General features: G+C 40.4%; 2 protein-coding genes across 3 annotated transcripts; one reads left to right on the top strand and one right to left on the bottom strand.

Moving 5' to 3' along the window:
* Window positions 1-694: 694 nt before the first annotated feature.
* LOC103519216 (sphingomyelin phosphodiesterase 4-like) lies at window positions 695-13413 on the bottom strand. The gene is made up of 11 exons (XM_026830790.1): window positions 13108-13413; window positions 11386-11454; window positions 10988-11021; window positions 10591-10687; window positions 9859-10057; window positions 8963-9085; window positions 8289-8447; window positions 3560-3793; window positions 2710-2871; window positions 2170-2316; window positions 695-1800 (listed from the first exon to the last, which is right to left on the bottom strand). Exons 1-11 carry the CDS (start codon window positions 13411-13413, stop codon window positions 1456-1458), a joined length of 1875 nt encoding a protein of 624 aa, XP_026686591.1. The 3' UTR covers window positions 695-1455.
* On the top strand, window positions 4142-7739 carry LOC103519212 (TLD domain-containing protein 1-like). 2 transcript variants are annotated; one of them, XM_008484293.3, is made up of 4 exons: window positions 4142-4590; window positions 5038-5363; window positions 6541-6751; window positions 7306-7739. In XM_008484293.3, exons 1-4 carry the CDS (start codon window positions 4320-4322, stop codon window positions 7668-7670), a joined length of 1173 nt encoding a protein of 390 aa, XP_008482515.1. In that variant the 5' UTR covers window positions 4142-4319; the 3' UTR covers window positions 7671-7739. The 2 variants fall into 2 exon arrangements, with proteins under 2 accessions (XP_008482515.1, XP_008482516.1); XM_008484294.3 differs by lacking the exon at window positions 4142-4590 and adding an exon at window positions 4619-4718.
* Window positions 13414-13934: the final 521 nt, after the last annotated feature.

Raw genomic sequence — 13934 nt, forward strand, 5'->3', positions numbered from 1 at the left:
TAATACAACTTACGGCTTTAAAAGCCATTTATTTTTACAATAAATGTGTCATAAATGTGTTAAGTGTGTCCTGATGGGTTACAAAACTTATGGTCGATTTCACCAATATTTTTTCAGCCTTTAGAAGAATTAAAAGGCTTGTTAAGCTAACAACCTGTTAAGTTCCATTTGATTTGTATAGGTTTAACAGAGCTGTTAAGCTAACAGGCTGTTAGGGGCCAAAAAGAAGGTTGGTAAAATCCACAATTACAAGTTACGTAATTCCGGCCACTCACTATCAGGTAGACCTGACAGGTACACCTGACAGGTACGCCTGATCCGGTCACCTGACACCTGATGAGCACACACACTATCAACTCTAACAGGTACCTATACCTGACACCTGATCATTTAGACCTGAGAGGTACGGCTGAAAAGGTCCGTCTGTCAGGTATACCTGATCAGCACACTGATCAGCACACTATCAGGTATACCTGACACCTGATCAGGTAGACCTTTAAACAGTGAGTTAGACCAGTACCTAACTCAGTTAGTACACCTTTAATAAAACTTATGTGACTTGACTTGGACTCGAACCACCAACCTCCAGATCCGAAGTCCAACTTGTTAATCACTGCACCACTGAGGTTGGTGTAATAAAATATACAAGGTACTCAATGAGTAGATATAGGTACTTCTCATCATTATTTTCAAGACGTCACAAAATGTCCTGTAGGCAATGTGATTTAAATGAGAGTGTTCCCACTAGAACGACAAATGTGAATGGGCTCTAAAGGAGGCTCTTAGTAATGCTGAGATATCCAAAAGCGATTGGCTCTGTATTGACACGAAGTATTTGTACACTAGAAAATAAGAATCAAGTACAATTTGTTTATAAATATTAAGTACCTATTATTTATTGTGAATAAAAGCTTGTTTTCAAAAAGAGTGTCTCATTTTTGTTTCTTGAGCAGCTTGAACTTAGGTTTCCTCGTCAACATATCTACAGCACTTCGTTATTTATATCTCCGCTTCAGATCAAAAGAACCACGCCACGGACGTCTGTGGTTTATTTTTCCTATAAGCTATCGTTCAACACAGGTCACAGGGTATAGACACGATATTGACCGAATCAATTTCCGAACAAACCCGAACAAACTCGTTTCAGTTCGTATTTGAGCAGTGCGGTAAAGAACCACAGGAGCAGTGCCATCGCTATTCCTAGCGTATAATGACTGTGGTTTATTTTTCCTGTAAGCTAGCGTTCAACACAGGGTATAGACACGATATTGACCGAATCAATTTCCGAACACACTCGTTTCAGTTCGTATTTGAGCAGTGCGGTAAGGAACCACAGGAGCAGCACCATCGCTATCCCCAGCGTATAATGACACCCGAACACCGCACACAGGAGGATTGCGTGGAAACCCAGCTTGAGTATAGTCGCCCACGAGGCGAAAGGTCGCAAACTGAGGCTCAATTTCCGAACAAACCCGAACACACTCGTTTCAGTTCGTATTTGAGTAGTGCGGTAAGGAACCACAGGAGCAGCACCATCGCTATCCCCAGCGTATAATGACACCCGAATACCGCACATAGGAGGATTGTATGGAACCCCAGCTTGAGAATAGTCGCCCACGAGGCGAAAGATCGCAAACTGAGGCGGGCAGGAAGCTGAACGGGGACTTTGGGAGCGGGAATGAAGGCCCAGGAATGAAGTCGGTACTGATAGACGACACAAGGGGGCAGCAGTGTAGCGTGTAGAATCAGCGAGGGCAGACCAGACTCGCGTGAGTAGATCTCTTGGATTTGGTCGTAGAACTGAGGGGAGAGAACAGTTTATAATTAATTAAGTACTTAATTAGGGAAAATGACCTAATAGGCAACTCCGAGCATTTGAAAACAACATAATTAATTAATTATAAATTAATGCATAAGACATCTTTGCCAGCCTAGTTAGCTTGGTTGGTAGCGCGTCTGCCTTGTAAGCGCTAGGTCGCGGGTTCGATTCCCGCCCGTGGCGGATTTTACCCCGCACGGATAATGTTCGCTCTTGGAACGGCTGGCTTTCTCCTATCCTGTCTTCCTTCTCTCTTATATTTCGGGACGATAAGACCTTGGAAGTTGCTGTTCCCTCTGTCAAACCTCTTTAAAAAAAACCCCTAGCTGAAGAAAATATCTTGTACTTACAGCTATATTGATTTGGCAGGACAAATAGTAGAACAGTTTGACTAGCCAGCGTATCTCACCACTACCGGGAGGTAGCAGGTCTGGATCTCCATCATACTTCATACGACGTACTCTCTCCTGCATTGACTTCAGCGTGAGACTCGACTCCTAATCAGGTGAGAAAATGGGAATGCATTAATAAAATCTAAAAATCTACTCTAAGAGAGTGACAAAAAAGGAAAAAATCATGAATTCATAGTGAAGATGAAGGCCTCTTTATCACTTTCCATTGCTATTAAAGTAATGAGAAAGTATTACAATAGGTCATTTTTTTTTCAAGGTCACACCTATAAAATAAAAGTAAAGAGGTTTCTATAGAGGGAGCTGTAATTGCGAAGAGAGAAGGAAGACAAGATAGGAGAAAGCCAGCCGTTACGAGAACGAACATTATCCGTTTAGGATAAAATCAGCGGGCGGGAATCGAACCCGCGACCTAGCGCTTACAAGTCAGACACGCTACCCACCAAAACTAGGTTGGCCAAATCTACATATATAACTTACCGGTAGAAACATGGAGTCAGCTTCCTCTTCACTCCCATTGGTCACATTTAGCCGGGGAGGTCCTGTAACCAGAGTGTTATCCAATGTATGGTCCAGGTTACACTGAGTAGATTCATCATAGGTTGAGTTGAAGGTGGGGGCAGAGGTTTGAGGTTGAGGAATCTGAAATATAAAAGGCAGTATGTAAATAGAGTCCCCCTAACTATTTGACTGTTGTATGGGCCATTTCACATCAATTTGTTATTTCCTTTGTTTGATAAAACGGGAGAATACCGTCCAAACATTTTCTTGCTCAGAAAATGTAATTTGGAGTTTTGTATTCTATTCACATCTGTACTGTATACGACATACTGTATACGACATACGACATGTTACAGCCGTTTTTATTTTGTAGCAATGAAACAACTGCTACATTAAAGGCATGTTGTGTGTCGTAACGTGCCCATCCCCTAGTAAGCCTCTAATCAGATGCGCGAGAAGAGACACAGCACTTCTCATTTATATGCTGGGTCAACACAAGAACACCAGAAAGTAACCCGTTGAAATAATTATGTGCAATCGAAAAACGAGTATATTGTAATCTTCGTTGAATGAATGGGCTTTTCATAACAATATTTTATTGTGTGAGAAGTTATTTCATTCAGCGTTGAATAATATAACAAGTTTTTCTTAGAAGTCAATATTGACTTGGGAAAAACACCTTTGTATATCTATTATTATGTTCAATAAATAAATAATTGAATTGAATTGAGTGCAAAATTTTTGTCGATCGTGGGATTCGAAGCCGGGTCTCCCGCATGCAAGGCGAGCGCAGTGACCACTACGCCATGGGACCCGGTTGATTACTTACATTGAAGATGGTGCAGAACCACTGTGCCGCTTGACTCAAATATCGTATCGTATGCGTCAAATTGGTGCGGCTGTTCTTGTCGCACTTCGGCGGTCGACACGAGTACCCGTAGAGAAGTTCGTGAATTTCCGCCTGTATGGTTTTCCACAGGGACAGGGAGGGGGCGGGGGGAGACCGGAGCTCTAGGGTGCAGTGGGCGATGGCCTGATGAATACGGGTCACTAGGAGTGATACCTGGAATAATGGAAACAAGATGTAAAAAATGTTTCGTAGCAATTAAACAAATGTTTCACTAGGCCGCCAGCCTTGTAAATTTTAAATCTATAAATGATCGATTTTCGTGACTGAATGCGCTTTAGGTGTTAATTTCAGAGATTAAGGCAAAAGCAGCAGATTACCTTTTACAATCATTCACGAGAGAGAGAGATCTTGAAATTAAAAAAGATACCAACCTAGGTCGCGGGTAGATTATCACCCAGGGCGGACTCTATCCTAAACAGATAAGGTTCGTTCTCGGAACGGCTAGCATTCTCCTACTCGAAATCAACTTGAGGAAGTGGCTGTAGATACAACACCATTCCGCCTGCCTGCCTACTGCCTATGAATAATTTCCTCTGCTAAATTATCACCCTCAGTTAAATGAAGATTGAACCCGTCTAACAAAGTGAAATCTTCTTCTTCTTCCTCGCCTTTCCTTAGGGTCGGCGTCGTCTAACAAAGTGAAATAAATATAAATAAACGAGCATAAAATAAGAAATAAATGTCCAACAAATTGAAAGATATGTCGCAGAACACGAAGACTCCCAATGTTTCGCAGAAAGGGGACAACTGTAACAAGCACATTCTCCGGCACTCCGGGCTAACTGCGGCAGAAAGGGAGAATATTATACTCCTCACTAAAGAGAACTATTATATCAACCTAAACATGATCCCATCACATTGGAAACTGTTGAATGAGGACTACATGAAGTACTTGATGCATCATTTGTTTGGGCAGATCGGACAGGAGATTTCGTTGAAGACCTTTGCAGGTAACTTTGTAACTCTTTTTTTATGATCCCATCACATTGGAAACTGTTGAATGAGGACTATATGAAGTACTTGATGCATCATTTGTTTGGGCAGATCGGACAGGAGATTTCGTTGAAGACCTTTGCAGGTAACTTTGTAACTCTTTTTTACTATATCAGGCAGAAAAAAGATATGTTTTCTTTATTCTGCCATCACCATTCGGCTACAACTCAAGCTGCAACAACAACAACTAGGACCCGGGACGAAAAGACCTTAGCAGTCACAGTTTCCTCTCTCAAACCTCTTAAGGAGGGGGGCAGTGTTTTCAGCAAAGCAACGAAGCAACAATCTTGTTCTTTGGCAACTTTTTTAAGAAAAAAACTTTTGTATTGTTTTAACTGTCGGGCATTTCGTGAAAAAAAAGTCTCACTCTAATCGGTTCCACAAACACCCTGATCAATCCACAGACGCCTACACTACCATGGTACACGGAACCAGTCGCGTTCAGAGGAGAATGCTGTGGCGTATGCTGTCCCATCCACCAAACCCCATCTCCTACTCCACACTATCCACCTACCTCAGCCATCTCACTCGGACCTACCTAGAGATTACCAGGAACTACCAGGACTTCTGGGCACAGCGCACCAAACCTATCCTGACCTACAAGATGGAAGCATTCGCGGATTTCCTCCTCACCAAATACGCCAAGTTTAAATCGGTCGATCTGAGCAGGAATGAAATCTACTTCGAGAAATGGATTGAGGAGACCCGTCTCATGCAGATGCTTCACCAGGTTAGACCTCGTGTGGTCACTTGTCTAAAGGTAGAAACACACTACGTGACCTAACGTGATGGTAGTGTGGCTGTCCTGAACGAAATCACCGACAAATACAATATTATGGGAAAACTTTGAACTACATCTTTCTGACTCCCCATGGCTTCACGTGATGTGACGTGATGATAGTGTGTTTCAACCTTTACACGCGGGAGATCCGGGTTCGGATCCAGGTTCGCTTCAAATCCGGACTTAAATTTTAGAGCATTCAAATTGACGAATTTCGTGACTGAATAATATTGTGCTTCAGCGTCAATGTCGGAGGCTAAGTAAGACAAAGACAGCAGGTGACCCCTTTGTAATGTAATGTAAATGCAGTTTGTTTGTGTTATTATGTCACAACTTTGGTGCTCACTGCAGCATTGTAGGATTTTCCCAATATCTCAATAATCCTAAAATCCAATGTTTACCTACCATGCTGGCACCGGTCGCTATGCGCATTTATATGCCATAGCTACTCATTTTCCTCTGTGTACTCCTCCATTTACAGGGGGTATCAGAGAGGTAATGTAATGTAAATGCAGTTTCTTTGTGTTATTATGTCACAACTTTGGTGCTCACTGCAGCATTGTAGGATTTTTCCAATATCTCAATAATCCTAAAATCCAATGTTTACCTACCATGCTGGCACCGGTCGCTATGCGCATTATATTACATAGCTACTCATTTTCCTCACGAGGCTGAGTGGGCCCCGCAACAGCCAGTCACGGAATCAATCATTTGCATGATACAAAATTTCTTGACCCCGCCGGGAATCGAACCCGGGTCTCCCGCGTGCAAGGCGAGCGCAGTGAGCACTACGCCATGGGAGCTGGTGACCCCTTTTAATCATCCAGTGAAAATCTAAAAAAAAGCGCCTCCCTTGTAATCGCTAGTTTGCGGGATTGATTCAAGTCCGAGAAGAACTTTTCTCTAAACGGATAAGGTTCGTTCTCTGTCCTATCCTTCTTTCCTCTTAGCTTTTGGGACGATGAGACCTTAGCAGTTACAGGTCTCTCTGGAGAACACATCGCGCGCGGGATGATGGATCAGTTCCTAGGCTCACAGGTCCCTCTATCAAATCTCTTTAAAAAAAATGTCAAGTACTATTATCACAATCATCGAACATATATATATCCATTTCAAATTATTTCAGGATGTGTACAAATGTATCTACTCGCCAAACTACAAACCCTTTGCCGCTGTGGATGCTGAGAAATCACAATCCTGTTTATTAGACGCTCTAGATGTGATTTGGTTAAACTTCCATCTGGACAATCCTCTGCATGAAACCTGGACCCTGTTATATTCGTCTAATCTCTATGACGATACGTTGAGAACACTCGCTGACAGTATTGTGAACAAAGGCAAGGGTTCTTCTCACAAATTAATTCGTTTTTTTTTTTTTTTAAGTTGCCATTTATCAATAATACAACATATCGAAAATAACATAAAAATTACATAGGTCTGTATAAATGGTACCTAAATAAATGGTACCTATACACATCCCTAAAAGCTATGAATAATATGAATATTGCTTAGTATCACACTGGGCTTACACGCTAGGGGGTCGAGAGTTCAAGTCCCTCCAGATTCGAAGTTTTTTCCGCTCTATGCTAGCATTTTGTTTCAAATAGTTCAAGTTTTAGTAGTTGCTTTTAGTTCTTTTTTTGTTTCAAAATAGTTCAAGTTTTTATTTTTTTTTTTTTTTTTTTAGCCAATCAGATTGGTTCGTAGAAGCTAACACATCCTTTAGGGCTGTTTGCCCCTACACCTAAGCCTCGGATTGGGCTTTTTTATGATCAGAATCATATTGATTAATCCGAGAGTTAAACTTTGACCAAATTTAAACCTCAGATTGTGATCCTGGTCAATACTGGTCATTAATCCACCCTCATCCTCATGCTACATTTACCCCTAGGCTCCACAGTGCTCGTCATGCAAGATACCCAGGGCAACGTGTTCGGAGCATACACTCCGTCCGTGTGGCGTGAATCCAAAGCTTTCTTCGGCAGCTCCAAATGTTTCCTGTTCCGTCTAGACCCCACCTATCGCCGGCTAGCCACCACGATCCCGGACAAATACTACATGTACCTCAACGCATACAGTAGTGACAGTCCCCGGGGACTTGGCATTGGGGGCCCGCTGGGGACTTGCGGCCTGTGGCTGGATGAAATCTACGGCCAAGGGTATAGTAGTCCCCGGTGTTTGGATTTTGAATTTGGACCTCTTCTCGACACGGAGGGGTTTGTGATTGAACATATTCAGGTGTGGTCCGTGTTGTAGGGAAGTTAATGATTCAAACTTGATTGCGTACTTTTGTAATTAAAAAAGAAAAGAATATTTCTGAATTAATTTCGGATTTTTCTTCTCCTTCGCTTTTTTTTTTATTATTACTATTATTATTAAGAGATTTAATGGAGGGAACTGTAACCACCAAAAATCGAAGAGAGGGGACAGGATAGGAGAAAGCCAGCCGATCCGAGAACGAACATTATCCGTTCAGGATAAAAGCCACCCCGGGTGGGAATTGTGTTCGGATTTTTCTTCTCCTTCGCTTTTTTTAATTTTATTATTACTATTATTATGAAGAGATTTAATGGAGGGAACTGTAACCACCAAAAATCGAAGAGAGGGGACAGGATAGGAGAAAGCCAGCCGTTCCGAGAACGAACATTATCCGTTCAGGATAAAAGCCACCCCGGGTGGGAATTGCACCCGCGGCCTAGCGCTTACAAGGCAGACGCACTACCAACCAAGCTAACTAGGCTGGCAACGTCACAAATGCTTGTCACAAATATCGTTCCCCGATTACTTACTACATCTAGATGAATTTTTCATGACTTGGACTCGAACCAACCAACCTCCAGATCCAAAGTCAAGGTAAATATGATGTCAACTTACCTTCTTTGTGGTTTCATGAGAGAACATGCGCTCCGAAGCGCCCAGTCTAAGTACACTCTGTCTGGCTGACGGACCTCCAAACTTGTTATTCAACTTATCATTGTAAAGGTCTGCTTCTATTTCTTTCAGCAGGTGAGCTAGATTGGGCACACTGTACACCTGGGGAAACAAAAACATAACAAAGGTACTTTAAACATGAATAGGAGGTCTGGTTGTGGGATTATAAACACTGAGAACAGCTAACACTAACCAGCCTAGCTAGCTGGTAGTTTTTCAAAGAGTTCTCTCTGCTTTTAAAGAACAAGCACAAGTCCTCATGATGCGATGGTTGACTGTGGTTCAGGACGAGCCAATGAAACATGGCTAGGGCTAGCGACCATCACCCGGGTGTTTCGCTAATACAAAAAGACATCTCTTCTGTATTCTGTCATCACCATTCGGAAAAAGCTAAAGCCGCTAAAACAACTACATGATTAACTCAGTTTGTCATAAATTTTCATCAACCTCAGTAGTTAGCGCGGTGGATTTCTGGTCCAGAGATTGAGAGTTCGAATTCGAGAAGTAGGTAATGAAATTAAAGAAGAAACTTGGGACTTACAAATATTAATACTCAATACGTTTTTTTTTTTTTTTTTTTTTTTTTTTTTTTTTTTTTTTTTTTGAGGCAACTTTACCTTGGCTACTCGAAACACCATGTGAGCATTGAATAGATTATTCAGGTCTAATCTTAGAACTCTGTCCAGTACAAGTTGTAATAGACTTGTATAGGCTGCTAGGTTATCCGCGATGAAATGGGCCTGCAAAATTATTGGAATCATAAGATTAGATATCAATACAATAGTCAGCCCTATTTATAATTATAAAACTAAACATAATTTATTTTGTCAAACATGACAAAATCCACAAGCCACGTTTTAAATAAAGTTCGCCCCCGGAGCGAGAATCGAACTCACGACCTGACGCTAACAAGGCAGACGCGCTACCTTGCTAACTGGGATGGCAATGTGACTATCAGTACTCTATTGAAGAAGTGGTCGCCAGTGTCATTTCCAAATGACACTGCTTTTTGGTGAAACAGATATCACAGACAATTCATCTATTGGGAAAAAAAAAATTCGGTAGACCAAAAATGGACCCGCTTAGTTTTTGGACCCCAAATTTCTAGGATCTACGTGCCTTGATCTTATAAAGTCATATACCAATCCGACCAGGCGATTGCGGAACAATCATTCAAAATTTCAAACATCTAAACCCAATGCAAATCGGTCTCGAGTTAAAGCATAGACCTCACTATCGTTCGGTCAATATTATAGAAAGTATCATACCCAGGCGCTGTCTACAGAGGGGGGACTAAGGTCATCCTCGGTATCAGGGGGCAGGGTAGAGAGATAGAGCGATCAGTGTGTGAAATGTGAATGGATCTCGTTCTTATAATATAAGAAGATATACCAATCCGACCAGGCGATTGCGGAACAATCATTCAAAATTTCAAACATCTAAACGCAAATCGGTCTCGAGTTAAAACATAGACCTCACTATCCTTCGGTCAATATTATAGAAAGTATCATACCCAGGCGCTGTCTACAGAGGGGGGACTAAGGTCATCCTCGGTATCAGGGGGCAGGGTAGAGGCCGAAGCATATCGCCAGGGCTGGATAAACGAGAACCACGTCTCCTGGATGAGTTTGAACGACGAGTCGAGCGGCCAGTGAGCAATGTGATGTCTGAGGAACGAGTAGATCTGGCCCTGGGTCATCGGGAGCACGGTACTGGGGAAGCAAAGAAACCAGATACATATTTGAACTAAAGAAAGTTGAATTGTATGAAGTATACTTAAATGCTTATCATAAAGGTCGTTCTCCCGATTAATACACCTCGATAAATTTTATGACTTGACTTGGATTTGAACCGCCATTCTTGAGATCCAAAGTCTACCATGCTAACAAACTATACCACAGATTTTTTTTTTTTTTTTTTTTTTTTTTTTTTTTTCCTTTTTTTGTTGGGAGGCTAAGGCAAAGACAGCAGGTGACCCCTTTGTAATGTAATGTAAATGCAGTTTGTTTGTGTTATTATGTCACAACTTTGGTGCTCACTGCAGCATCATTCGGCAACAAATTACTTACACCCCTCCTGACATTCGTCTGGTCTGAATGGAGCCAGGAAAAGCCAGAACACGTGATTGCCTCTAGATAGTTACTCATTTGGATACCAACTTAGCTTCAGTGGTTCATTGGAAACAGGTACTTTCAACGTGCTATTGCTGCTGTCTAAATAAATATCTAAAATCGCGGATGTTTACCGTCTGAGTTCTCCAAGGCTTGAAGAATCTTGAAGCTGTTCCCGGGCAAACTGATGGAAATGTTTGATCACATATCGAATACATCTGACTTGATAGCCTGATGGAAACACAGAACAAATTACTTACACCCCTCCTGACATTTATCTGGTCTGAATGGAGCCAGGAAAAGCCAGAATACGTGATTGCCTAGATAGTTACCCATTTGGATACCAACTTAGCTTCAGTGGTTCATTGGAAACAGGTACTTTCAACGTGCTATTGCTGCTGTCTAGATAAATATCTAAAATCGCGGATGTTTACCGTCTGAGTTCTCCAAGGCTTGAGGAATCTTGAAGCTGTTCCCGGGCAAACTGATGGAAATGTTTGATCACATATCGAATACATCTGACTTGATAGCCTGATGGAAACACAGGCACAGTCCATAGGGCGTTCTGAAATGACAGGAGCATATTCTTTTAGGGAAACATGTCATGTAGAAGGTCCCCGGGTTCGATGCCCACCATCAAAAAAAGAAAAAGAAAAAAGTTAGGAAACACTGAAAATAATCTAGCTATAGGTACAAGGTATATCACAAAGCTATGTCAAGCCGAAATTGTCTGTATGTTTGTCTATCACGCTAATAGATCTGTTTTTGTCCTCTTTTCACGAGAAAACGGCTAGATCTCTTTTGATGAATTTTTTTGTGGTTGTTAATAAGAGTACTCAGGGTGACATAGTCTACTTAAATTTGTAACATTCCATCCTGATTCAAAATGGCGGTGCCTGATGTATCAACAAAAAGATACATTAACCTACCTGATCACTATTTGGCACATTTCTATACAGCGGTGAGAAAGGAGACTGCTGGAATGGTCTGGGAAATACCTGCGAAAAAAAGCAGGATACTTTGTTTTTAGGTCTGGCCAGAAACTGGTTAATGTTTGGGTCACTTGCAGTACGTATAGTTGGAAAGAATTGCAAAAGTAGGCACTTGGCTGTGTTGTGATACCCAAAAAAAATGTAGAAGCTCTCAGCTTCAACATTAATAATGTTTCAAGATTTGCAGTAAAATTATTGTACATAATCAAATTAAGCCTTTTATCTAATGCAACACTGTATACGTACAAACAAGTATACAAGTTCAGTCAGCAATAATGCTGCTGTAACTTACATGGGTCTTTGGTGGAAAAAAATAATAAAATTGAAAAGGCTCAAAAAGCATTTAGCTTAGGGTTGGGACATCGAGACGAAAACATCGATGTTCGATACATCGATGTTTTTAAACTTCGATATATCGAGTATCCGATGTATCGTAATCAAAACATCGATGTTCGATATTATCGGGATTTCGATGTTTTTCGGATTTTCGGTATTATATGGTCCTTTCCGCGTAAATTCCGTATGGGGAAATTTTAAGTTTTTGGAAACTGAGAAAAAAAAATCTGGTGTGAACATCACACGACTTTCTATTACATTTGCGGAATACGTATTTGAAAAAAAAATGAAAATTTGGTGACCCCTTTTAATCATCCAGTGAAAATCTAAAAAAAAGCGCCTCCCTTGTAATCGCTAGTTTGCGGGATTGATTCAAGTCCGAGAAGAACTTTACTCTAAACGGATAAGGTTCGTTCTCTATCCTATCCTTCTTTCCTCTTAGCTTTTGGGACGATGAGACCTTAGCAGTTACAGGTCTCTCTGGAGAACACATCGCGCGCGGGATGATGGATCAGTTCCTAGGCTCACAGGTCCCTCTATCAAATCTCTTTAAAAAAAATGTCAAGTACTATTATCACAATCATCGAACATATATATATCCATTTCAAATTATTTCAGGATGTGTACAAATGTATCTACTCGCCAAACTACAAACCCTTTGCCGCTGTGGATGCTGAGAAATCACAATCCTGTTTATTAGACGCTCTAGATGTGATTTGGTTAAACTTCCATCTGGACAATCCTCTGCATGAAACCTGGACCCTGTTATATTCGTCTAATCTCTATGACGATACGTTGAGAACACTCGCTGACAGTATTGTGAACAAAGGCAAGGGCTCTTCTCACAAATTAATTCGTTTTTTTTTAAGTTGCCATTTATCAATAATACAACATATCGAAAATAACATAAAAATTACATAGGTCTGTATAAATGGTACCTAAATAAATGGTACCTATACACATCCCTAAAAGCTATGAATAATATGAATATTGCTTAGTATCACACTGGGCTTACACGCTAGGGGGTCGAGAGTTCAAGTCCCTCCAGATTCGAAGTTTTTTCCGCTCTATGCTAGCATTTTGTTTCAAATAGTTCAAGTTTTAGTAGTTGCTTTTAGTTCTTTTTTTGTTTCAAAATAGTTCAAGTTTTTATTTTTTTTTTTTAAAAAAATCAAATTGAAATTTTGGTTTTTAATCATAAAAGTATATTTAACTACTCATTATTAAAGTAACATAAGACCCCAATTCAAAGTAGATCATTTTACTTTGAGAGATCATTACAGCTATATCTCACTAGATTAAAATGAGAAAAGAAAAACTTACAGGCAAGTATTCCAATGGAAACCGGTACTTGATATAAAAGTCCTTGAGTAGTGTGTAAATAATCTTGAAAATAGTTCCATTTGGCAACAAGAAATTGAATGCACAAGCAAACTCTCGACTTTTGATGTCATGAGTAATTTTGCACAGGTTCCACCCATTGAACAAGGGTTGATCTGTGCCGAATATGTCGGAAATAATGAGAGGGAACACTGACTCCAATGTACTCAGCATACAGTTGTCTGTGTAGTGTGTGAGCTGTTCACATTTCTGCTCCAAAGGGAGCTGCAGAATGTTTTGAATATTCATGGTTGAAATTGAACCTCTGATAAATCACTATTGATACTTTCTTCTCTCTTAGTATTGCATTTGGACTATGAGATTAGTATTGCTATAACAAATAAATTAAATGCAATTTAGTTAGTAGGTAATCATGAATGAGATTAGTAAAGCATCAAAATATACCTATTCAGCTTGATTCAGAGTTGAACTCAACATCACCAAGCAAAACCATGAACTTTTTTTCACCGTTGACAAAAATCAAAAATTTGAATTTTCGCGCTTTTCGATTTGTTTACAAATTGAAGGAAGCCATCTTTTTAAATAAAAAATCAACCAATGAAAAAGCTGTTCGGTCATGTAAACAAATTATTTCATTGGTTGATCAGTATTCAGTAGACGTATTTTTATTATGAGGATAACAAAGCCGTATTTTATTACTGTACCGAAATACGCTTGATGAAGGATTTTCATGGGCGTATTTTTATTATGAAAATAAAGATTATATTATTATTTTATTTATTAATATACCTACCGTAAGTGCCCGTTCT

The sequence above is a fragment of the Diaphorina citri genome, unplaced genomic scaffold (genome assembly GCF_000475195.1).
Source record: "Diaphorina citri unplaced genomic scaffold, Diaci psyllid genome assembly version 1.1 scaffold2610, whole genome shotgun sequence".
Taxonomy (NCBI): Eukaryota; Metazoa; Arthropoda; class Insecta; order Hemiptera; family Psyllidae; genus Diaphorina; species Diaphorina citri.

What these genes read in the sequence shown, in the direction of transcription:
- LOC103519212 (XM_008484293.3), top strand. Translation starts at nt 4,320, where the DNA reads ATGTCCAACAAATTGAAAGATATGTCGCAGAACACGAAGACTCCCAAT. An exon ending in TTCGTTGAAGACCTTTGCAG is followed by an intron (nt 4,591 to 5,037) that starts GTAACTTTGTAA and finishes ATCAATCCACAG; the next exon opens with ACGCCTACACTACCATGGTA. An exon ending in TGACAGTATTGTGAACAAAG is followed by an intron (nt 6,752 to 7,305) that starts GCAAGGGTTCTT and finishes ATTTACCCCTAG; the next exon opens with GCTCCACAGTGCTCGTCATG.
- LOC103519216 (XM_026830790.1), bottom strand. Translation starts at nt 13,413, where the DNA reads ATGAATATTCAAAACATTCTGCAGCTCCCTTTGGAGCAGAAATGTGAA. An exon ending in TGTGCCTGTGTTTCCATCAG is followed by an intron (nt 10,688 to 10,987) that starts GCTATCAAGTCA and finishes TGTTTCCATCAG; the next exon opens with GCTATCAAGTCAGATGTATT. An exon ending in CTCATGAAACCACAAAGAAG is followed by an intron (nt 3,794 to 8,288) that starts GTAAGTTGACAT and finishes CCATTATTCCAG; the next exon opens with GTATCACTCCTAGTGACCCG.